The sequence below is a fragment of the Leptopilina boulardi genome, unplaced genomic scaffold (assembly GCF_019393585.1).
Source record: "Leptopilina boulardi isolate dan_hultmark-lab unplaced genomic scaffold, ZJU_Lbou_2.1 LbouV2_377, whole genome shotgun sequence".
Lineage (NCBI taxonomy): Eukaryota > Metazoa > Arthropoda > Insecta > Hymenoptera > Figitidae > Leptopilina > Leptopilina boulardi.
Window position 1 is genome coordinate 2299777 of NW_026137948.1, and position 24430 is coordinate 2324206.

The 24430-nt window shown below is 31.9% G+C and overlaps 1 protein-coding gene across 2 annotated transcripts in view; it reads right to left on the reverse strand.

The window, feature by feature from the left end:
- LOC127287941 (97 kDa heat shock protein) overlaps positions 1-15483 on the reverse strand; it is an 85526-nt gene extending 70043 nt beyond the window's left edge. Inside the window, exon 1 of one of the 2 annotated variants that reach the window (XM_051315093.1) lies at positions 14956-15483. In XM_051315093.1, the coding sequence (XP_051171050.1) occupies positions 14956-15071 (116 nt within the window). In that variant the 5' untranslated portion in view covers positions 15072-15483. The remainder of the gene's footprint in view (positions 1-14955) is intronic. The other variant, XM_051315094.1, reaches the window with a different exon arrangement.
- Between the last annotated feature and the right edge of the window lie 8947 nt (positions 15484-24430).

The following is a 24430-nucleotide window of genomic DNA, read 5'->3' on the forward strand; positions in this document are numbered from 1 at the left end:
AATACTAGGAAATGCTTGTCAAGTATGGCAATTTTTGCGTCATTTCCCACTATTAATTGAGAATTACATTAAAGATGCTTACGATGATTTATGGATGTTACTTTTATTACTAACAGAAATTATAGAGATTGTGTGTGCACCAGATATCGATAAATCACGTTTACCACATCTTCAGGGTTTAATCAATGAATATTTTACAATGAGGCAAAATTTATTTCAAGAAAAATTACGTTCTAAGCACCACTATCTGAGCTTCATCCTTATATTTGGACCTTTAATAAGTTTGGACTATGAGATTTGAAAGTAAGTATACTTATTTTTAAAAGGACAATACGATCTCTTCATAATTTTATTAATGTCATTAAGTCTTTAAGTGAAAAACATGAACTTCTTCAGAGCTTCCTTAGATTAGGCAGTCATTAAAGATTTTTAGTTGAAATACGTGGAAGTTCATCTTTCTTCCTTTATATGTATGCGAAAGCACTTCAAGAATCTGTACGAAAAGAAAAACTTCTAAATATGCAAGAGTGTAATAAAGTATGTGTAAAAGGAACCTCATATAATAAAGGAGATGCACTGTGTGTACGTCATTCTCGTTACCAATGCAATGTCGAACTTGGAATAATATGTCTCATTTCATTCGACGATGACAGAAATGTTTTTTGTTTGTGCAAATTATGAAAACGATATTTCAACATCATGGTCGATCATATTAGTAGGGGAGCCCAATGTGTTTTTTGGGATTAACTCGAGCGCGGCAGATGAACACAGGGGGAGATACCTTGCATATTGTTAAGTACCTCTTCCAAGTATTAACTCTTTTTATCAAGACGTGCGACTAGGAGAGCTCATCAGATTAGTAAAAAAAATCGATCGTCGGAAATATTGAAGCGCGTCAGATTAAGGGAAGGTGGGTTATTTACCAGCTAAAAAATGTACATTTAAAAAATCTGACGATTTGAGCGTAACGTAAGGGAGTGGGAGGGTTATAAATTTGAAAAAAAACGTTGACTTGACATTCTCGAGCGCGGTTAAATTTTTTTTAATTTGAAGGAAATAACATAAGAATCACGAATAAAATATAATCTGACGATTTCCAGAAGCCGAAGTAATGAAAATCGTCTATGGAGATTAAAGCGCGCATCTCGAGTACAACACGCATTCCCCACTCCGTGCCTCATCTTCCGTTTCATTTTTTTCCTATTTCTGACTCTCTCGCACCATCTCGATTTCTGACACTGCTCTCCGTCGCCAAGACACTATTACAGCTGATCACAAAACAGCTGTCAGATTAACAATATTCCTCAAAATAATCGTCAGATTTTCGGCTATCATGACTGCAGCATCAAGCTGCACCATCAGTATAAAAATCTGACACGCTGGAGTATTTCAAGATGGCGATTTTTTTTTGCATTTTCAACAATTCGCTACGAGCTTGCGTCAATTCCGAAACGTCAGTTTTTTGAATGGGAGCATTTTTAAGGTTCATTTAACATCTTCCGTAAATATCTGACGCGCTCGAAGAAAAATTTTTTTTTTACTTTGTATCCATCCGGAGAGCCAACACCACCACGCAAACCGTCAGATGAACATACCTCTGGTATCAGAGTCACGTTGGAGTATCTAAACTACTAATATCTGACACGCTCGAGTATTTCCATGTAATTGTTTTTTTTTACATTTTTAAAAATTTATAGACGCTTCCCCCACCACTAAAAAGGAAAACTTTATAGAACCTTTTATTTTCCTTATTATCTAAACTACAAAATATCTTCGTCCCCATGACGCTCGAGTAAATCCCCATTTAGCTTCATGGGCTCCCCTACTATATGAGATTAAAAAATTATAAAATATAAGTGTCCACCCATAGAACAGGCTATCAGTTATGAGCCAGCATAAAACAGCATAAAAATTCTCTGCTTTCATTTGCAAAAAATATCCAGATATTTATCCAGATATTCTACGACAAAGTAGGTAGCGAAACAGAAGGATATGGAGTATGTACTCTTTGTGATCAAATTTACAATGCTGCAGATTATATGAAAAGTTTTAGAAAAAATAATAAGAAACGTCTTAACGAAAATTCTGAACCAGATGGTCGATCAACAATGTGTCGTAAACACGATGAATATGGATGTGTGGAATATGCCCCAGAGTTACCAAACTTGCAGACTTCTGAAACTCAAGAAGTATAAAGAGAGGAAATGGTGGAGTGTTTTAGATCGTCAAATTTGAAAGATTTAACGGTACCACTCCTTTTAAAAGATAGTTACGCCTCTGTTAAGAAAAGAAATTAATATGGATAAATATAGGAAATTCAATAAAATAAATAAAATTATTTCTGTTTTTCAGAATCATTTCCAAGACTAATCCAGCTGAACACCAAGATAAAAGGGCAGTAGGCGCATAGCGGCGACGTACATCTATAAGTGCAACAGTATTGAAGATTTCTAACAAGATTAAAGATTTTATGCAGTATTGAATGTTTTTTCAATATATCTCCTCATTTAAGCTAAGAGCAGTATTTTTTTATGTTTTAATATAATTTTTTACTAATTACTATATTCTATATTAAGTATACATATACATTATTAATAAATAAAATTATATTTATAATTTTTATTGACCAATACTCATTTATTTTAATTCTTTTAACTCTATGAATTTTTATTCTTATAATTATAGCTTGAATAAACATAAATTTTAAAAAAATTTATTTATATATATAGGTATTCTTTAATAATTTCTCTAAATCTGTACGTTTTGCTATCGCATTTTTCTAATTTTCGAGCGTGAAACGCGAGTGCCGTGATGAGAATGTTATCCTTAAAGTCTAAGTACTTTAAGAAAATTAAATTTAAAAAAAATTTCACTTATATCAATTGTACAAAATTTTTTTATTAATTAAAACATAAGTGCGATATCTCATATAAAATTAAATTTTGTTTTTGTTTAAAAATTTATTAACTATAAAGTTATTTTTTTAAATTCTCAATTAATCTTTTCATTTGCTCAATGTAAATTAATTCGAAATGAAATAACTTATTAAAAAAATTTTATTTATTGATTTTTGGTAATTACATGAACCTAGGCAATCCACTGCGCAAAATTAAGAAACTAAATTTGAACAGTTGTAGACGTCCGTACAGCTAGCACCTCCACAAGCATTAATCAAAAAATCAAATATGCTACAATTATGTGCTAATTTTGTGCCTAATTAAAAAATTTTTTGCTCATCAATAAATAATTTTTTTTTAATTTTAATGATGAGGTGCTAGCAAGACGTAAGCTAGCACCTCACCTATAGTAAAAAAACAGCAATCAAAACAACTACAACGCCAAAATTTTGTGCTCTTTATGTGCTTTTCAATGACAACAAAAACACCAAACTTAAAAAAAACGTTACAATAAAATTAAGATTTTGATCCACTTGAGTAAAATAAAATGGTCAAGGTACATAAGATTTACTCAAATTTCTAAAATTCAACTCTAAACTCATAAAAATTTGATTTTCATTCTTTTGAGTAAATAATATTGTCAACCAACATAACATTTACACAAATTTCGTATTCTCAAATTTTGTGCTCCTAACCTCTTACTCAAAAACCACCCCCATTTCTAATATTGAACTCTAAACTCATAAAAAAATCGAATTTCATTCTTTTGAGTGAATAATTATGTCAACTAACCTAATATTTACTCAAATTTCATGTTCCCAAATTTTGTGCTCCTAACCCTTTACTCAAAAACCACCCCCAATTCTAATATTGAACACTAAACTAAAAAAATTAGAATTTCATTCTTTTGATTGAATAATAGTGTCAATATTATTTGAGTGAATAATATTCCCTCAGAAGAATCAAAATCACGATTTTATGAGTTTACAGTTCAATATTAGAAATAGGGGTGATTTTAATTAACCCTTTAAGTCACACATTTTTCTTTTTACTAAATTGGCTTGAAAATTGTTACTCGGGGGTTTTCGGGGCCGCTGATTACGAATCTGACATTAGTTTTTAAAAATTCAAAATGGCGGATCCAATATGGCGGACTTGGAGTTAAAAATTAACTGAATTCGCTTGAAAATTGTTACTCGGGGGCTTTCGGGGTCGCTGAATACGAGTCTGATGTCAGTTTTCAAAAATTCAAAATGGCGGATCCAATATGGCGGACATAAAAATTAAAAATTAACTGAATTCCCTTGAAAATTGTTACTCGGGGGTTTTCGGGGTCGTTGATTACGAATCTGACATTAGTTTTTAAAAATTCAAAATGTCGGATCCAATATGGCGGACTTGGAGTTAAAAATTAACTGAATTCGCTTGAAAATTGTTACTCGGGGGTTTTCGGGGTCGCTGAATACGAATCTGATGTCAGTTTTCAAAAATTCAAAATAGCGGATCCAATATGGCGGACATGAAAACTAAAAATTGACTGAATTTTTTTGAAAATCGATACTCGGGGGTTTTTGGGGTCGCTGAATACGAATCTGATGTCAGTTTTGAAAAATTCAATATGGCGGACATAAAAATTAAAAATTGGCTGAATTTCTTTGAAAATTGACACTCGGGGGTTTTCAGGGTTGCTGAATACGAATCTGATGTCAGTTTTTCAAAATTTAAAATGGCGGTTCCAATATGGCGGACTTGAAGTTGAAAATTGATTAGATTCGCTTGAAAATTGTTACTCGGGGGTTTTCGGGGACGCTGAATACGAATCTCATGTCACTTTTCGAAAATAATAATTTCATTTTTTTTATCTATCCTGCTCTCAGCGTTACCCAGAACCAACGACGTGGACGTGGCAAGATTTTGGTTCCACCTTGTTTTTTTTATTTATTTATTTTTTTTATTCTTATAAATAAAACAAATGACGATCGTCGCAAAAAAAAGTCAGTAAAACAAATGACGATCGTCAACAATCTTTATGATAGTAAAAAAAGGTATACATTGGATTCAGTTACAAAAACATAAATGCTAACAATTTTGTAAATAACAATACTGCTGAGTGTAAAAAACGTTTATTTTTACAGGTTACTAATCCAAGTGTTGTCAGGTACATTATTTAAAGATAAGCATCTATTATTTCTATTTAAACATTTAAAATTCTGAAATTCTATTTTTATTTTTTTATTCAGCGACCCTGAAAACCCTCGAGTAACGATTTTCAAGCAAATTCAGTCAATTTTTAACTTCATGTCCACCATATTGAATCCGCCATTTTGAATTTTTTAAAACTGACATCAGATTCGTATTCAGCGACCCTGAAAAACCCCCGGTACCGATTTTCAAGTGAATTCAGTAAATTTTCAACTTCATGTCCACCATATTGGATCGGCCATTTTGAATTTTTAAAAACTAAAGTCAGATTCGTAATCAGCGACCCCGAAAACCCCCGAGTAACGAGTTTTAAGCGAATGCGTTGACTTTTTATTTTTTCGTCCGCCATATTGGATCTGCCATTTTGAAATTTAAAAAACTGACATCGGATTCGTATTTAGCGACCCCGAAAACCCCCGAGTAACGATTTTCAAGCGAATTCAGTCAATTTTCAACTTTATGTCCGCCATATTGGATCCGCTATTTTGAATTTTTAAAAACTGACATCAGATTCGTAATCAGCGACCCCGAAAACCCCCGAGTATCAATTTTCAAGAGAATTCAGTTAATTTTTAACTTTTATGTCCGCCATATTGGATCGGCCATTTTGAATTTTTAAAAACTAAAGTCAGATTCGTAATCAGCGACCCCGAAAACCCCCGAGTAACGATTTTCAAGCGAATTCATATGAAATATAATTGTAATATAGTGAAAAACCAAAGGTGGGTCACTGAGCGACCCACTGTGACGCAAAGGGTTAAGAAGTTAGGACCAAAAAATTTAGGAACATAAAATTTAAGTAAATATTAGGTTGGTTGACACTATTATTCACTCAAAAGAATGAAATTCTAATTTTTTTAGTTTAGTGTTCAATATTAGAATTGGGGGTGGTTTTTGAGTAAAGGGTTAGGAGCACAAAATTCTGGTACATGAAATTTGAGTAAATATTAGATTGGTTGACACTATTATTCACTCAAAAGAATGAAATTCTAATTTTTATGAGTTTAGAGTTCAATATTAGAAATGGGGATGGTTTTTGAGAAAGAGAATATTGTCAACCAACATAATATTTACACAAATTTCGTATTCTCAAATTTTGTGCTCCTAACCACTTACTCAAAACCAACCCCCATTTCTAATATTGAACTCTAAACTCATAAAAATTAGAATTTCATTCTTTTGAGTGAATAATAGTGTCAACCAATCTAATATTTACTCAAATTTCATGTTCCCGAATTTTGTTCTCCTAACATCTTACTCAAAAACCACCCCCATTTCTAATATTGAACTCTAAACTCATAAAAATTAGAATTTCATTCTTTTGAGTGAATAATAGTGTCAACCAATCTAATATTTACTCAAATTTCATGTTCCCGAATTTTGTTCTCCTAACCTCTTACTCAAAAACCACCCCCATTTCCAATATTGAACTATAAAGTCATAAAAATTAGAATTTCATTCTTTTGAGTGAATAATAGTGTCAACCAACCTAATATTTACTTAAATTTCATGTTCCTAAATTTTTTGGTCCTAACCTCTTAATTAAAACCACCCCTATTTCTAATATTGAACTCTAAACTCATAAAATCGTGATTTTGATTCTTCTGAGGGAATATTATTCTCTCAAATAATATTGACACTATTATTCAATCAAAAGAATGAAATTCTAATTTTTTTAGTTTAGTGTTCAATATTAGAATTGGGGGTGGTTTTTGAGTAAAGGGTTAGGAGCACAAAATTCGGGAACATGAAATTTGAGTAAATATTAGGTTAGTTGACACAATTATTCACTCAAAAGATTGAAATTCAATTTTTTTATGAGTTTAGAGTTCAATATTAGAAATGGGGGTGGTTTTTGAGTAAGAGGTTAGGAGCACAAAATTTGAGAATACGAAATTTGTGTAAATGTTATGTTGGTTGACAATATTATTTACTCAAAAGAATGAAAATCAAATTTTTATGAGTTTAGAGTTGAATTTTAGAAATTTGAGTAAATCTTATGTACCTTGACCATTTTATTTTACTCAAGTGGATCAAAATCTTAATTTTATTGTAACGTTTTTCTTAAGTTTGGTGTGTCTGTTGTCATTGAAAAGCACATAAAGAGCACAAAATTTTGGCGTGGTAGTTTTTTTTATTGCTGTTATTTTACTATATAATATATAATTAATAATTGTTTAAATATGCATCTTTATAAGTAATTTTATCAAAAAAAGATTAAAATAATTTTTTTTAATCATTTTGCAACAGTTATATTAAATATAATAGTAATAATAGTTACTTTTTATGAACGCGCCGCAATTGATGCACTCGCCGGAATTGGTACACTTACCCTATGTAATTCCACAGTTTAGAGTTTAATATTATTTCATCAAGCTATTTTGTATAGAGTCCAACAGTATAAAATTAAATGTATAAAAAATAATTTCAGTGTATAGGATTCAACTGAATACAGTTAACCGCCCCAGAAGAGAATTTATTGAGGATTAAAAAAAAGGAAAAAACGGTAACTTGGAATAGTTCAATAACAATGTATTTTTTTTTAAAGCGCCCTCGAATCCCGAGCAACGTGCAGAGTGGGACGTAAAACATGGCCGTGGACAAATTAACATAAAGCCTACAAATTTCAACCGATTTTGTCGTTCTTGGTCTTGTTTTAAAGATGATAAAATTCTGCATAACGCCTGATTTTGTTTTTAGAAAAAAATTTTTTTCAATTGTTTATTTAATGTTAAAGTGGAAAAAAAAATTCGTAAGCTTTTTTCGTGTTCTTTCGAATGGTTTAAAAGTTATAACTCTTCAAAAATTTACTGATTACATTTTTCAAAATAATTCAATCCCCTCCCCCTCCTACAGGTTTTGATAAAACGTAACAATACTTCGAGATTAAAGTACTCACCTCGGTACTCACCCATAGGTGAGTTTCGATCCGACCAACTTTTTTTCCACTTTATACGCTACAGAAATTTTTCCTTATATAGGGTGGGTGAGACTAAGTTCGGCCACCTCCCAGTAGTCGGTCACTTTACGTTTATTCATAAAATTGAAAAAAGTGTCTTATGTAGAAAAGTAAAACATTCTTTCTTTTCAATAGCATATCCGCTTTTCAATTTGCACAAAAAAACTTAAATAATATTTATATATTATAATATAAACTACATAATGTAAGTGGCCGACTACTGTAGCTAGGGTAACTGAGAGTTAGATCGTCCATGTCCCAATAGTCGGCCACTTTATTTTTATTTTTAAAATTAAAAGAAATCACTTATGTAGAAAAATAAAAAATTCTTGGGTCTCAATAGTACGTCACTTTTTATTTTGTATACCAAAGTTTAAGTAATATTTATATATTATGAACTAAAAAATGTTGGTGGCCGACTACTGTAGCTACATTTCCTTAAATGGCCGACTACGGTATCATTCACCCTATAAAAATAATTTAGAATGTCTGATAGCAAAAGTTCTTTAAATTTGTTAATTAACATTAGTTTCAATATTGCTAGAATTAACACAATGGACACTGAAAAAAATTCCTAACCCCCGTATACCAGAAATTGACTAATTTGCCTGGTTACGAGAGGAACCCACTAGGCAATCTTAGTCAAAGTAGGTCCGTCAAACCAGCACCTCCACAATTAAAATTTAGAAATCCGACTATACTAGATTTTTGGACTTTTTTAGGGCTATTTATGGGCCCTATTAAGAAATTTTGGGCTCTTTAAATTTTTCCAAAAATTTAATTTTTTTGTGAAGCTGCCCACTTACGTCAAGCTAGAACCTCCACTATGTAAAAACTTAAAATTAAAAAAAATCAAATACACTATATTTTTTGGCTTTTTTGGGCTCTTCAAAAAAATATTCCCGATTTATAAAACTCACCCCTTCATCAAAAACCAACCCCTTTAATATTAGCAACATACATTTTCCAAGTTTTCCAATTAATAAATTCATCGGATTCGTTTAAACCTCATTACTAGGGGGGGTTTCGAGGTCGCTGATTACGAATCTGCAGTCCGTTTTCAAAAATTTAAAATGGCGGACGAATTTTAAAACAGCCAGCCCAATTTTTGGGCTCTACCCCTAAACCCAAAAACCACCCCTAAACTTCAAAACATGTGTAAACTTTCAGCTATTTACGATATTTTTTTTATTTCTTTTGCTAACTGATCCCAATATTTTTTGGCTCCTCAAAAACAGCCATCCCGATTTTTGGGCTCTACCCTTAAACTCAAAAACAACCCCTAAACTTTAAAAAAAATGTATATTTTGAGCCATTTACGATATTTTTTTTTATTTCTTATTCTAAATCGGGATGGCTGTTTTTGAGGAGCCCAAAAATATTGGGATTAGTTAGAAGAAAAAATACAATAAAATTGCGTAAATAGCTCAAAGTTTGCACATGTTTTGAAGTTTAGGGGTGGTTTTTGGGTTTAGGGGTAGAGCCCAAAAATCGGGATGGCTGTTTTTGAGGAGCCAAAAAATATTGGGATCAGTTAGAATAAGAAATAAAATAAAATTGCTTAAATAGCTGAAAGTTTACACATGTTTTGAAGTTTAGGGGTGGTTTTTGGGTTTAGGGGTAGAGCCCAAAAATCGGGATGGCTGTTTTTGAGGAGCCCAAAAATATTGGGATCAGTTAGAAGAAGAAATAATAAAAAATATTGTAAATGGCTCAAAATATACACTTGTTTTAAAGTTTAGGGGTGGATTTTGAGTTTAGGGGCAGAGCCCAAAAATTGGGATGGCTGTTTTAAAATTCGTCCACCATTTTGAATTTTTGAAGACGGACTTCAGATTCGTCATCAGCGACCTCGAAAACCCCAGTCTAACGAATTTCAAGCGAATCCGATGAATTTATTAATTGGAAAACTTGGAAAATGTATGTTGCTGATATTAAAGGGGTTGGTTTTTGATGAAGGGGTGAGTTTTATAAATCGGGAATATTTTTTTTTAAAAGCCCAAAAAAAGACCAAAAATATAGTGTATTTGATTTTTTTTAATTTTAAGTTTTTACATAGTTGAGGTGCTAGCTTGACGTAAGTGGGCAGCCCCACAAAAAAATTAAATTTTTGGAAAAATTTAAAGAGCCCAAAATTTCTTAATAGGGCCTAAAAATAGCCAAAAATAGGGAAGCTTATCAGAATAACCAGGTATCTTAGTTACATTGGCTAGAATCACTTTGACTAATTAAACTTTAGCAAAATTGACTATAGATACATGCGATATTAACCAAACACCTTAGTTAATATAACTAGGAAACAAGAGGTCAAGTCTACTAAATCGACTTTGACAATATTAACCAAGCTACATAACTGAATTGACTAGGATGCTTGGTTACGCTGACTAGATTTAAAGTTGCTATGGTTAATAGTCATTAATGCGAAGCAAATTTTTTTCAGTGTAGACGAAGCCCAACAGCATATCCGGATGATCTAAAATTAATCAATTAAGAACGGACCATATTTTGAGAATAGTGGCGGTAAGACCTAAAAAAACGTATTTTTGACGGTTTTTGAGATTATTTTTTTCTCTTTAACCTAATGTGCTAAAGATTTCTTTAAGATTTTAAATTAAAGCTTTAAAAAAATAGAGAATTTTAAGAAAAGTGAAGGTAAGGATCGTGTTTAGTGGACAAAAAAGTACATTGAAAATCACTACAATGTCAAATAAAAAACCAAACCATTTTAATGGTTCTGAACTTACACTTTTTTCAAAATTCTGTATTTTTTTGTCTTGCGCATACAGGTCTTAAAGTGTATGATTCATACTTCAATTGAAGACCGAACGGAAGTGTCCAACACATCAGGTTAAAGAGAGAAAAAAATCTTGAAAACTCCAAAAACACACTTTTTGAAATCTTCACCCTCTTTTTATCTCAAAATCCTGACGTGCTAGACAATTTTGGAACCCAGGATTGTGTTCGGCGAAAAAAAATATTGTAAACCACTACGATATCAAAAGTAAAAAAAAGTCAAATTTTGCAGGCCTGTGTTATCATTTGACCTAAATCGAATTTACGTAATACATAATTTACATAACATAAGTCTACAAAATAAAACTTTTTTTTTAGATGTCGGAGTGGTTTCCAATGTATTTTTGTGTGCTTAACACGATCCAGGATTACAAAATTGCGTATCATATCAGGATTTTGAGTAAAGTAGGGGTAAAGTCTCCAAGAACCATATTTTTCAGGGTTTTCATTATATTTTTTCTCCTTAACTAAACATGCTAGACACTTTTATGTAGACTTCAATTAAAGCTTAAGTCGCACACTTTAAGACCTATTTCGCAAGATTAAAAATTTTTTTTAATTTTTGAAAAAAATGGGGATAAAGACTCCAAAAACCGTGTTTTTAAGGTAAGTGTTTTCAGTATTTTTTTTCTTCTGAAGCTGACATGCTAGAGACTTCTATATAGGCCTAAATTAAACCTTAATTCGTACACTGTAAGACTCGTTCGCATAAGACAAAAAAAAAAATTTTGAAAAAATTGGGGCAAATACCTTAAAAAATGTGTGTTTGAAGGTTTTCAGTATTTTTTTTCTCCTTAACCTGACGTGCTAGAAACTTTTGTATAGGCTTAAATTAAAGTTTAAAACGTATATTTTAAGACCCATATGCGCATAATACAAAAAATTTTCAAATTTTGAAATAAGTGTAGGTAAAGATCCCCATAAACTTTTTGGGTGACTTGATAAATTGAACGTAATTTCTTTTCAAAATTTCAAATTTTTTTTATCTTGCGCATATTAGTCTTAAAGTGTAAGATATAAGCTTTAATTTAAGCCTATATAGAAGTCTCTATCACGTCAGATTTATGAGAAAAAAATACTAAAAGCCCTCAAAAACACGGTTTTTGGAGACTTTACCCCCACTTTACTCAAAATCCTGACGTGATACGCAATTTTGGAACCCGGGATCGTGTTCAGCACATAAAAATACATTGAAAACGACTCTGACATCTCAAAAAAAAAAAAATTCTTGTTGGCCTGTGTAATTGAATTTATCTAAATACGGAGAAAAATGGAAATGGAACTTTTACTACTTTAAAAGTAAAACCGGAACTGACCACAGTTTCTGCGCATTTCTGTCAATTTTTACTCCAGAAATAGTAAAATTTACTATTTCCGGAATAATTTTTACTATTTCAGGAGTAAACTTTACTATTTTCGGAATCAATTTTACTATTTGTGGTGTAAACATTGACAGAAATGCGCAGAAACTGTAGACAGTTCCGGTTTTACTTTTAAAGTAATAAAAGTTACTTTATCCGTTTTTCAGGGTGTCTAACAAGAATTGAGAAAAAAAATTCCCTGACTTTTCCCTGACTCCTCCCTGACATTTTTTGATTTTTCCCTTATTTTTTAGTAACCTTTTTTGTGCTTTCTTTGGAGAAACATAAGGTTACTGACATATTTAACAATAAATTAATTTCTAATAGTAGTAAAAAATGGTAACAAAAACCATTCAAGTTTTTTTTGATTAAAAAATTTTTAAATGCACAAAAAATTTTAATTTTTGTAGAAATTTCCCTGACTTTGAATGAAATTTTTTGAAATTCCCTGACATTTCCCTGACCAACAAAATTCCCTGACTTCTCTGACCGTTAGACACCCTGGTTTTTTCATTTTTCTCCGTAAAGTAATCTTTATTTGACCTAATTATAATAAGGTTACATAAAAATTAGACGAATTGAAAAGTAACTCAATTGGCGATTAGGATAAATGAGAATTATAGATATCAAATGTAGATTAGTTCACATAAGAATTAGGTGAAATAAAGATTAGTTCAAATTAGAATTACGATTGTGATAATTGAATTTAGGCCAATAAAGCATTAGGGGCCATTCATTAATTACGTAAGGGTCCTTAGGGGGAGGGGGGGTTTATAAAATCTCTACATGGTCTTACGTGGGGGGGTGGGGGGTAGAAGCTAATCTTACGTAAGATTTTGCCAAGTATTTTCCATTTGTATTATGATGTAATTAATTTTTTAATTACATTAATATTGTTAAAAACTTACGTAAGAAGGGGGAGGGGGGGTCCGAAAAATCGTATGTATCCTTACATGGGGGTAGGGGGGCGATTTAAAATTTGGAGAAAATTCGTGCGCCCCTTGAATTTAGTGAAACAAACAAATAGTTTAAGTTTGCAAAACGTGGAAATAGAGTATTTTAATGTGATGTCATCTTCTCTACCAGATGACAATTTTACGCAGATATTTATTTTACCGACACATATATATTCATAACGTTATATTAACCCCTTGGGTGTCGATGACGTGTATACACGTCATGGAATAGGTGGGCTCAAAGTGTCGATGACGTGTATACACGCACATAAATTTTGAGCCCAATAATAAGACGGAATTGGCCTAAAATTTGTTACTCGGGGGTTTTTGGGGTCGCTGCTTCCGAATTTGATGTCAGATTTACAAAATTCAAAATGGCGGATCCAATATGGCGACCAAAAATTTTGAAAATTGACCATATTCGCTTGAAACTCGTTACTCGGGGGTTTTTGGGGTCGCTGATTCCGAATTTGATGTCAGAATAACAAAATTTCAAAATTCAATATGGATACAATAATAATCACACCTATACTATGTTATTTTGAATTTTCAAAATCTGACTTGAATATCGTAAACAGCGACGTTCAAAACCCCTGAGTAACAGATTTTAAGTAATTTTAATTACTTTTTAAATTTTTAGAAAATTATCTGCCACATTGGTAACGCCATTTTGAATTTTTGAAATCTGACTTTAGATTCGTAATCAGCGACCCCAAAAGCCCCCGAGTAACAATTTTTAAGTATTTTTAAATCAGTTTTGCCATTTTTTGAAACATCGTCCGCCATATTGGCTCCGCCATTTTGAATTTAAAAAATCTGACTTTGGAATCGTAATCAGCGACCTTAAATACCATAGTATACACATTTGCACAAATTTTGATCATTCAAAAATTTACTGACATTTTGGGCCCACTTATGAGATTTTGGCCTCGACTGCGAAGGGGTTAAAACACTCTATAGACCTTTTCATGCTGATCATTCTGTTCTCTTCCAACTCATGCGTCATTGTATGCGCTAAATAAGGACAAAACGATCAGCATGAAAATGTCTATTGGCAACTTTGATAATAAAATGTTGTCAGCTAAATATACCTATTTAGACCAATAAAACAATTAGAATTTCGCGCCAAATTTAGGTTAGGTTATTTTATTATACCAGAAGCATGGATTAAAAGTAAAAAAAAATACTAGTCACCTTCAATACGTAACCTGACAATGGAATAAATTAATTTAAAGTAGAAATCAACTCCCAGCTTAAAAAGCGGTTAGATTCCAAAATTTGTGGTTTTCAAATAAAAATCGGATAGGAATTGATGTTAAATAATTAATTAATTGCATACGGGTTTAAACCGATTAAGTCTAACACTTGATATAAGTTCCTCAGAAATCAGTTAGGTAGCGAATTAAAACAGGCATTAATAAATTAATCAAGATAGAATTCGGATAAAATCGTATACAATATTTTTAGTAAATTAAAATTTTTATTTAACAGAAAAAATCCTTAACTTAAACCGGTTAAGCTTGACACAAATTCCATATAGGAACGAGTAAAAACCAACATTGGAAATAATTGATTATTTTAATTTTCTTATCGAATGAAACTCTGATAAAGAATGAATTTTATAATTCTTGACAAATTTAATCAGAAATTTCAAGCATGGACCTATAAGTTTTTTACGTGTCGCTGGAGTCCAAAGTTATAGTTAATGAATAAAAATTGAAATACCGGTTGCCTTAGAAGATAAATTAAATGAACTAAATTTATTTATTTATAACAAAAATACTTACGGTGTATTACGAAGACTATAATCGTTAGCAATAGTTTCAATGCCACCTGCACGTGCAACGGCTACATAACAACTTTCGTTTCCGAAGTCAATTCCAATTACTGACATTGCGGCCATGGTTTTAGATTCAATGAATATTTTATGGTTATGATATTCTTAATCTCAGGATATATTAAAAATAAATAAATGCAATGAAATTAAACAGTTCAATACGTATTTGGAAACTTGAATAATAAACATTAACAACTGACTGATAATTTTTTAAGTTTTACATTCAATCCTTGTATAGCAGGAGAGAGATAACAAAATCGAATTTTATCAAGGTAAACCAAACCGAACCATTCCCGTGGAAGATAGTCGCAATCTATCCACTTTCGTCCAGATTAATTTTCAAGTCAACTAAAATTGCAAGACGTTCTCACATGCAAAGATTTTTAACCAATCATATATTTTACTAAACTTTGATGACTAAACGTTATTGGTCACTTGTACGAACTCACTCCTTCTACTAGAATGTTCTCGAAACAGAAAAATAAAATCTAGCATGGTCTAAACGATCGAGAATCTTGTAGAGGGGATTTTAAAAGAGGACTAAAACCGTTTCTACAGTGAATGGGTTTTAGAAACTAACAATAAGGGCCAACACACAATGGCTTTACGAAAGTCGTCCGCGAACGAAATGAATTTCTGTTCGACAAACAAAAGTTTCCACCTCTGGTTTCTATATTTTGATGTTATATTTAATTTAACTATATGAAGTACGCAAATATATATATACGCCATGTATATTGATAACAATATTTGAAATATTAATAAAAATAAATATAATTATTAATGACATATAGATAAATGTATACAAAAATATTACAGATATATATTTTTTGACATTTAATATAATTATATAAAAATAATAATTATACATTTATATTTATAATTTTACAAAACGATAACTCACTGCTTGTGTTTTACACTTTGCATTGTGCAAAATGCAATATTTTTCTTCAACGTTTACATGCGGAAAGAAAATGATTATGATGTCATAATTCTCGTCAACTACCGCACCCTGCTCTTGTAAAAATTTAGTGAATTTATTGTTAAAATTAAAAGTTAAGGTCAAAGCAGAATAGATTCTTGAACGGAAACGTAAGAATCAGTGAGAGAAGAATAATAGTTATTTATGATACAAGTGCGTACAGTGAGTGATTATACGAGTGATGCAAATCACACGAGTATAATCAGATTTACGCACGTGTATCATACATTTTTTGCAAAACCCACCTATAAAGTTAAGTACCTACATACGAAGAATTCCAACTCTCTATTAGAATAATTTCGATTGTATAGAATTAAATAAATCAATCGAAAATCAGGAAAAAAATCATTAAGTAGCAGTGTATAAATTTAAAAGTAAAGTTCTTTTTTTAATTTTGTGGTTTTGTATGGTCTAAAACAATCCTTATATTATGTGAAAAAAATTTCGGTGCGTAAAGTAAATTTCAGTGTGTAAAGTGAATCACTTTACACACCGTTTTAAAGAGAGCTTCTTTATACACACTTTTCGGTGTGTAAAATATAACTTTAGAGGTTAGTGTTGCAAAAAGATATTTGCTATCCTTCTTTTACTCTTTTTTACGTTTCCGTTTACGATTGCGTCCCCGTTCAAGAATCTATTCTGCTTAGGCCTTTAGTATAAACTCACTAAATTTTCACTCGAGTAGGGTGCGGAAGTTGAAGAGACAGCCCAAGAAGAACTCCTGTTTCTAGTCTTCTTGAGACAGCCAATACCATTAACTCCCGCAAAGGGTACGACTACAGCTCAGCTGTCTAAAGGCGCTTGTATACCTCCAGTATTTTGGTCAAGCAATCAGCTGGATTGGATTTTCACGGTTGTATCAATGAATTTTATTGGCTCTGACAAATATTACATTTTCACCGTGAAAATTGAATTTTGTTAAAGTCAATCAAATTCAGTGATACAACCGTGAAAATTCAATACAGCCGATTGCTTGACCAAAATACTTGAGGTATAAAAGCACCTTTTGTAGAGTCATCATGGTAATGTTCAAGAGTGAGGCCGTTTCCGAATTTGGATTTTTAGCGCACTTTTGACAAAAGTCACAAAGGACTATAAAACAAGGACACTGCATACTTCCCGAGTATACACTTATTTATCAAAAGTGCGACAAAAATCCCAATTCGGAAACGGCCTGACGGAGCATTTACACCTTTGGTAAAAAAATTTTTTATTTTTGAATTTTCCGAAATACACAAACCTGATTGGTTGTTCACAATCTGATTGATAATGGACAACCAATCAGATCTTTGCATTTCCGAAAATAAAAATAAAAAATTTTTTTTACCAAAGGTGTAAATGCTCCATGAGAGTACGGTCACAGCTCAGCTATCTAAGTGGGGTTGTCATGGAAGTATATAAGAATGAGAGACATAAAAACATTCTTTATTTCTCTCACTTTTATACTGTTGTCCTAATGAAGAAAGTCGGTATTCGCATTCAGAGTGATTTTGAGATATTTAAAGAAACGCGTTTTTAACGAGCAACACTAATATTTGAAACATAATAAAATAATTACAATCGATATTAACTAATTTTTGTATGCTTTCTATTCAATGATGCTAAAATTTTTTAGAAATTTTCATTTTTTATAATAAAAAAGTCGATTACTGACAAAAATTGATTCAGAAAACCTGTAAATACTGCTCGAGAGTCGGTATGTACTATTACGACTTGTGTGATGTCACTGTTTTAGAGTCGGTACAGCCTATATTAATATAGAAATTCAAGTACCGAATTTTTGCATGAAAAGTTGGTCTTTCTCCGCCTGAAATCCTTGAGGCAAGAGTCGGTATTCGCGATACTGCTCATCGGCATTAGGCTGCTCGCACAAGAAAAGACGGAGCAGTGTACAGGATGTGTTTCAAATGAGTTAGAAAAGGAAAAAACGATATTCCTGTCTTTTTCTATCTCATTTGAAACACATCCTGCACACTGCTCCGTCTTTTCTTGTGCGAGCAGCCTTAGGATTTCAAGGAAAGTACGTAAATACGTCATCATTTTGAAGCAGTAAGAGCAAATACCGACTATTTTGTCTGCAAGTGCCGAATCTGTAAGAATGACTTCGCCAAAGTTGGATAATTAAAGGCTATTTATCTCCAAACTTAATTAATATTGTTAACTAATATTACTACAGCCAGATTCCTTTTTTCATAACGAATCCAGTGATATAAAAAACTCATTTTTGATAAAAATGTCGATTACCGACTTTCTTCATCAGGACGGCAGTATAAGTTACCATGACGACTCTACTTAGGTAGCTGAGCTGTGGCCGTGCCCTGACAGAAATAAGACCATTCTTCATTTCAAAAATTTCAAAATATTTTTATTCAAAAGTTTCAAAAATTGGCAAAAATGATTTTGCTTTCATGGAATTTATAAAAACATTTAATTAATGATCATTGAATGTTATTTTATCGAAATTGTGGTAATTTTTCTGAATCCTCTGAAATTAAATATTGACGAAACATTCCATAATTAGGACCTTCTCTTTTTATCATTTCCTCTTACAGTAACGTCCAGCGGTACGGTGAGGCTTCTGTCCCAATATGGCGCGAATGCAGAATGCAAAGCAGAAAATCATGAGAGAAATAAAAAATATTCTTATTTCTCTGACTCTTATGGTACGGTCACAGCTCGGCTGTGAGACAGCCGTAAGAGTAATAGAGTAATAGAGACAGACAATTATAGTAAAAGAGACAAAAAATATTTGTGTCTAATACACTTAGGATCCAAAATTTCATTTAAGTGAGATATTAAAAAAATTCGACTTCATCTCGTACATTTGTTATGTTTGTGTGTGCACCGCTTAATCGCCATTTTGGATTTCCCCCCACCCAATTTGAACAACCTAATACGATTTTGTTGAAGTGTGACCGGCCAAATGTTTTTTGCATACATGCACAGTGCATGCATGATGCTGATTCTACACTCACCGAAAACTGAGCGAGCGGTCCGGTTTTCCGTGACGCTTCCTATATTTAACTTTATCTATATATATAATGCTGATTCTACACTCACCTAAAACTGCGCGAGCGGTCCACATTTGCGTTACATTTTTTATATATAAAGATATAATTTAATATGGGAAGCGTCACGGAAAGCGGGCCGATCGCTGAGTTTCAGATGAGTGTAGAATCAGCATAAGCTGAGTCTAGAATGGGCACGTTATAACGTACCGCGTAACGAGACCATTCTAAACTCAGCTTTAGGTGAGTGTAAAAACAGCATGAGATAGTGTAACCGTACCCTCATGATTTACGCTTCCGACTTAAGGCCTTTCTCCAATAGGATCCTAAACTCTTGCATTGCGTCGGTTGCTATTGGCAACCAATGCTAAAGGTGGTTCCAGAATAGGTGCAAAAGCCAAGTACAAGTGCAAGTCCAAGTGCAAATCCCATGAGTGCAAGAGAGATAGATAGACTACCTATCTCTTTCGCACTCATGAGATTGTCACTTGGCCTTGCACTTGTACTTGGCTTTTGCACCTATTCTGGAACCACCTTAAAATCAACGCGTCAGTCACGCAGTGCATACGCAACGCAAGAGTTTAGGATCCTTTTGGAGAAAGGCCTTTAAGGCCTTTCTCCAATATATTCCTAAATGTTTGCGTTGCGTGACTGACGCGTTGATACCAATCGCGAACAAAAAGTTTAGTTTATGTTTCTCTTCTCCCTGTTTCTCAACTTTACAATTTTTAAAGTGCAAATGTTTCTCGACGGCTTTTAATAATTTAATACATATTTATAATTAAAAACTTCAGTGTCTTAAAATCATAAATCAAATTTTTTATTCGCGATTGGTATCAATGCTTTGATGACGTCACTGCGGTTGCAAACCAACGCATCAGTCAATAATAATATTATTTTGATGCCCAGTGACGTCATCAAAGTACTGATATCAATCGCGAACAAAAAGTTTTATTTTTTATAAATATTAAATTATTTAATTATAAAAGGCCGTCGAGAAACATTTGCATTTTAAAAATTGTAAAGTTGGGAAACAGGGAGAAGAGGAACATAAACCAAACTTTTTGTTCGCAATTGGTATCAATGCTTTGATGACGTCACTGCGCATGCGAATCAACGCGTATGTCACGCAACTCAAACATTTAGGAATATATTGGAGAAAGGACTTTAAGGCTAGCGCACAAAAAATTTGCGAATGTCGTTCGAGATGCATGAGATAGAAAAGGATACAAATATATCTCTGTCCTTTCCTAACTCATGTTTCACGTTCGCGAACCTATTCAGCTTAGGCCTTTAGGCTGCAGTCCCATGGCAGCGTTTTGCGTTGCGTTTTGTCACTAGACCCTGAGTGTAAACATAGCAAACATATATCTGCATCTCTTTTACACTCATGGTCTAGTGACAAAACGCAACGCAAAACGCTGCCATGGGACTGCAGCCTTAGGGTACGGTCACAAGGAGGTTCTACAATAGATGCAAGACCAAGTACAAGTACAAGTGCAATTTTATTGTACTTGGATGCGCGCGCAATGTATTGCCAACTGTCGCTGAGGCGCAGTTAAAAATACTGGTTTGCGTCAGTTTCCGTTCTCTTGGTGCCGGCTCTTTAAATTTTTTGTTTAAAATTAAACAACGTGGGATTCAATTTTTAATTATAAATTAAATAAATTAAATATAATTGCTGGTTGCACTTAATTAAGTGAGGTAAGTAATATTAAGAAAATAAATAATATTATTTTGAAAATAAAAAAATTGTGGGTTATGTGTACATAACCTATATGCAGTTTTAAAACATTGAAAGTAATTTTACATTTTTCACAGCGTAATAAAATTGTAATTGTTTAATTAATTAATTGTGTTTTAAATATTTTATATATATATGTATTTATAATTTTTAGTTCGCATTTGTTAAATATATTGACTGCGTTTCAACTGAGGTTCCATGGTATATTGACTCCGTACACTGAGAGAAATGGATAGTAAGAATTTGATAGTAAAAAGAAAGATTGTACAAGGTACTATCATTGTGCGAATCTACTATCAACATTTTACTATCCAAGATGTTACCCAAAGACGTAAAATATGTTAGCTTTTGGATTGTAGTCACTACTATCAAATATTGTAAAAATTAAATGTGAGCGCATGCGCTGATTGTGGTGTATACTTCGCCTATTCAATTGCGGTCCTTGTGTTTTCACGCACGTGTTTATATATAGTGAAAAAAGTTGTGAATAAAAAATGGACGAGTTTGTTAAAAATTTATTAATGTCGTTGAATATGGAATCTTTGATTCCATCTTTTGGAGGTAGGTTTATTATTTTGATTGAATTAGCGAAGACTGAAGTGTGAACGTGTTTATAACCTCAAAACAATTTTGCGTTGTTTAGACGGTGAAATTGATGAAGAATCGTTTTACTTACTGGACAATGATACAATATCACTCATTATACCAAAACCAGAACCTCGCTTAAAATTTTTTAAAAAATTTCAAGATTACAAAAATCAAGTAAGTTTTTTTTTCGTTTGTATAAATGTACATGTGTTTATTGAAATTTTTTTTTGGAAAAAAAACTTTTTCATATTTTTTCTTACTTTTTTTAAACTTAAAAATTAGTAAAATAATACAAATTCAATTGACTCTGTGAAAAAAATATACCGTTTGATAAATATATTTATGTTTAAGCAAGTCCTTTTTATAGACGGAGTGAAAAAATAGACATACTCTTTTTTATGTAAAAAGTTTAAAGTTTAAATTCTTATCGAAATGTCTTATTAAAATAAAATGAAATTATTTAAGTTTACAAAAAAAGCGAGGTTAGGTTCGTGTATATTTGACACTCGAGAACGTAAAGAGATCGTATAAAATTTTTAACATCAAAAATTGTAAATTCCCTGGCGGATTCGATTTGCGTAATGTCTACTTAACTAAGGGGACTTTAGGTAGACATTAGGTAGACATGTAAAAAAACGTATAAAAAAGCTATTAATCGACTTATTATGATAAAAAAAAGTTGATAAAAGGGTAAATGAATGTTTATAGAGTAAATTCGTACAAAATTTGTAATTAATAAAGCAATAAATAATTAATAATGAATGGAAATGTGCGCGAGGTACCTGATCAGTTCAGCTGTACAATTATTTTCGTGCTATTTTCATGAAAAGAATATAAATTAACTGCAAAAACAATTGATATTTATAAAAAAGTGTAAAATTGATTTAATTTTATTGTTTGCAATACGAATTATTAAATAATAATTAAGTTTTTATCAAATGTGAATAGTGTTGTGAAAACCTGTGAAAACTAATGAGTTACTACATTACCGATCGCATATGAGAGATGGCGCCACCAGTTTTTACAATACAGTGCGAGCATGTTTTCTTCCAAGCTTTTGCTTTGAAAGAAAATAAAAAGTGAATTTTAAAATGCAGAATAAAGTTATACAAATAATTATTGATTTCATAATTGTTTCTCGTCCAAAATTACGGACATGATTGCAGCTTTTTTGTTACACTCATCGAGAACTTTTTATTATCATATGCGATCGGTAATGTAGTAACTCATTAGTTTTCACAGGTTTTCACAACACTATTCACATTTGATAAAAACTTAATTATTATTTAATAATTCGTATTGCAAACAATAAAATTAAATCAATTTTACACTTTTTTTATAAATATCAATTGTTTTTGCAGTTAATTTATATTCTTTTCATGAAAATAGCACGAAAATAATTGTACAGCTGAACTGATCAGGTACCTCGCGCACATTTCCATTCATTATTAATTATTTATTGCTTTATTAATTACAAATTTTGTACGAATTTACTCTATAAACATTCATTTACCCTTTTATCAACTTTTTTTTATCATAATAAGTCGATTAATAGCTTTTTTATACGTTTTTTTACATGTCTACCTAATGTCTACCTAAAGTCCGCTTAGTTAAGTAGACATTACGCAAATCGAATCCGCCAGGGTTGTACAATCAAATTTCTATAATCATCTGATAGTAAATGCTACAATCTATATCGCTGTCTGTATATTTAGCACTAAATATGGTTGCCCTTAACATCATTATGTTACCCAGTAGCATAAATTTCTCTCCGTGTACTTCATTTGAAAAGGACTTGAAAAAAAAATACATATTAAAAAACATATTAAAAACACAATTAATTATTTAATTAAACAATTACAATTTTATTACGCTGTGAAAAATGTAAAATTACTTTCAATGTTTTAAAACTGCATAAAGGTTATGTACACATAACCCACAATTTTTTTATTTTCAAAATAATATTATTTATTTTCTTAATATTACTTACCTCACTTAATTAAATGCAACCAGCAATTATATTTAATTTATTTAATTTATAATTAAAAATTGAATCCCACGTTGTTTAATTTTAAACAAAAAATTTAAAGAGCCGGCACCAAGAGAACGGAAACTGACGCAAACCAGTATTTTTCACTGCGCCTCAGCGACAGTTGGCAATACATTGCGCGCGCATCCAAGTACAATAAATTTGCACTTGTACTTGGACTTGGTCTTGCATCTTATGTAGAACCTCCTACGCTATCTCATGCATGCAGAAACATTTGTCTGGTTACACTTAAATGAACTCTAGAGAATGTTTAGTAACTTTCTAGTAATTTTCCAAAAATTTCGGTTGTACCTAACTAGAAAGTTACTAAACATTCACTAGATTTTGTTGAAGTGTGACCGGACAAATGTTTCTGCATGCATGCACAGTGCATGCATGAAGGTGGTTCCAGAATAGGTGCAAAAGCCAAGTACAAGTGACAATCTTATGAGTGCGAAAGAGATAGGTAGTCTATCTATCTCTTTTGCATTCATCAGATTTGCATTTGGACTTGCACTTGTAGTGATGGGTACGTATAATACATGACGTATAATACGTGGTTTTCTACGTATATTACGTGCCAAGTTTTCTACACGATGTATATGACATTTGATCACGTGATTTAAGAGCGTCAATTTAAATTCTTCATTAAAATACATCATTCATTACACTTTCCCAGGGCAAACCCTCTTTAAAAGATTTTCTTTTACTTTTTCTGACCATTTCTATTTTATTTTAAGACTTTAATTTAAATAGAATGATAAGAAAAATTCGTTATGGCAAAAATCAGAGGATCATTTATAGATGTCAAAATGTCAGTGGTTTTCTACATGGTTTTATACATTTTATACGTATATTACGTCGAAAACGTATTATACGTACAAAAATTCGTGTGACGTGTCACAACCCATCACTGTACTTGGCTTTTGCACCTATTCTGGAACCGCCTTGAGATAGTGTGACCGTACCCTTATGTACATACTCCTGACCAGATATACTTACACATTTTTGTCCTTTTCTAACGCATGTGTTGCCATGACAACTCTTGCGTTAGAAAAGGACCTAAAGTTGAGG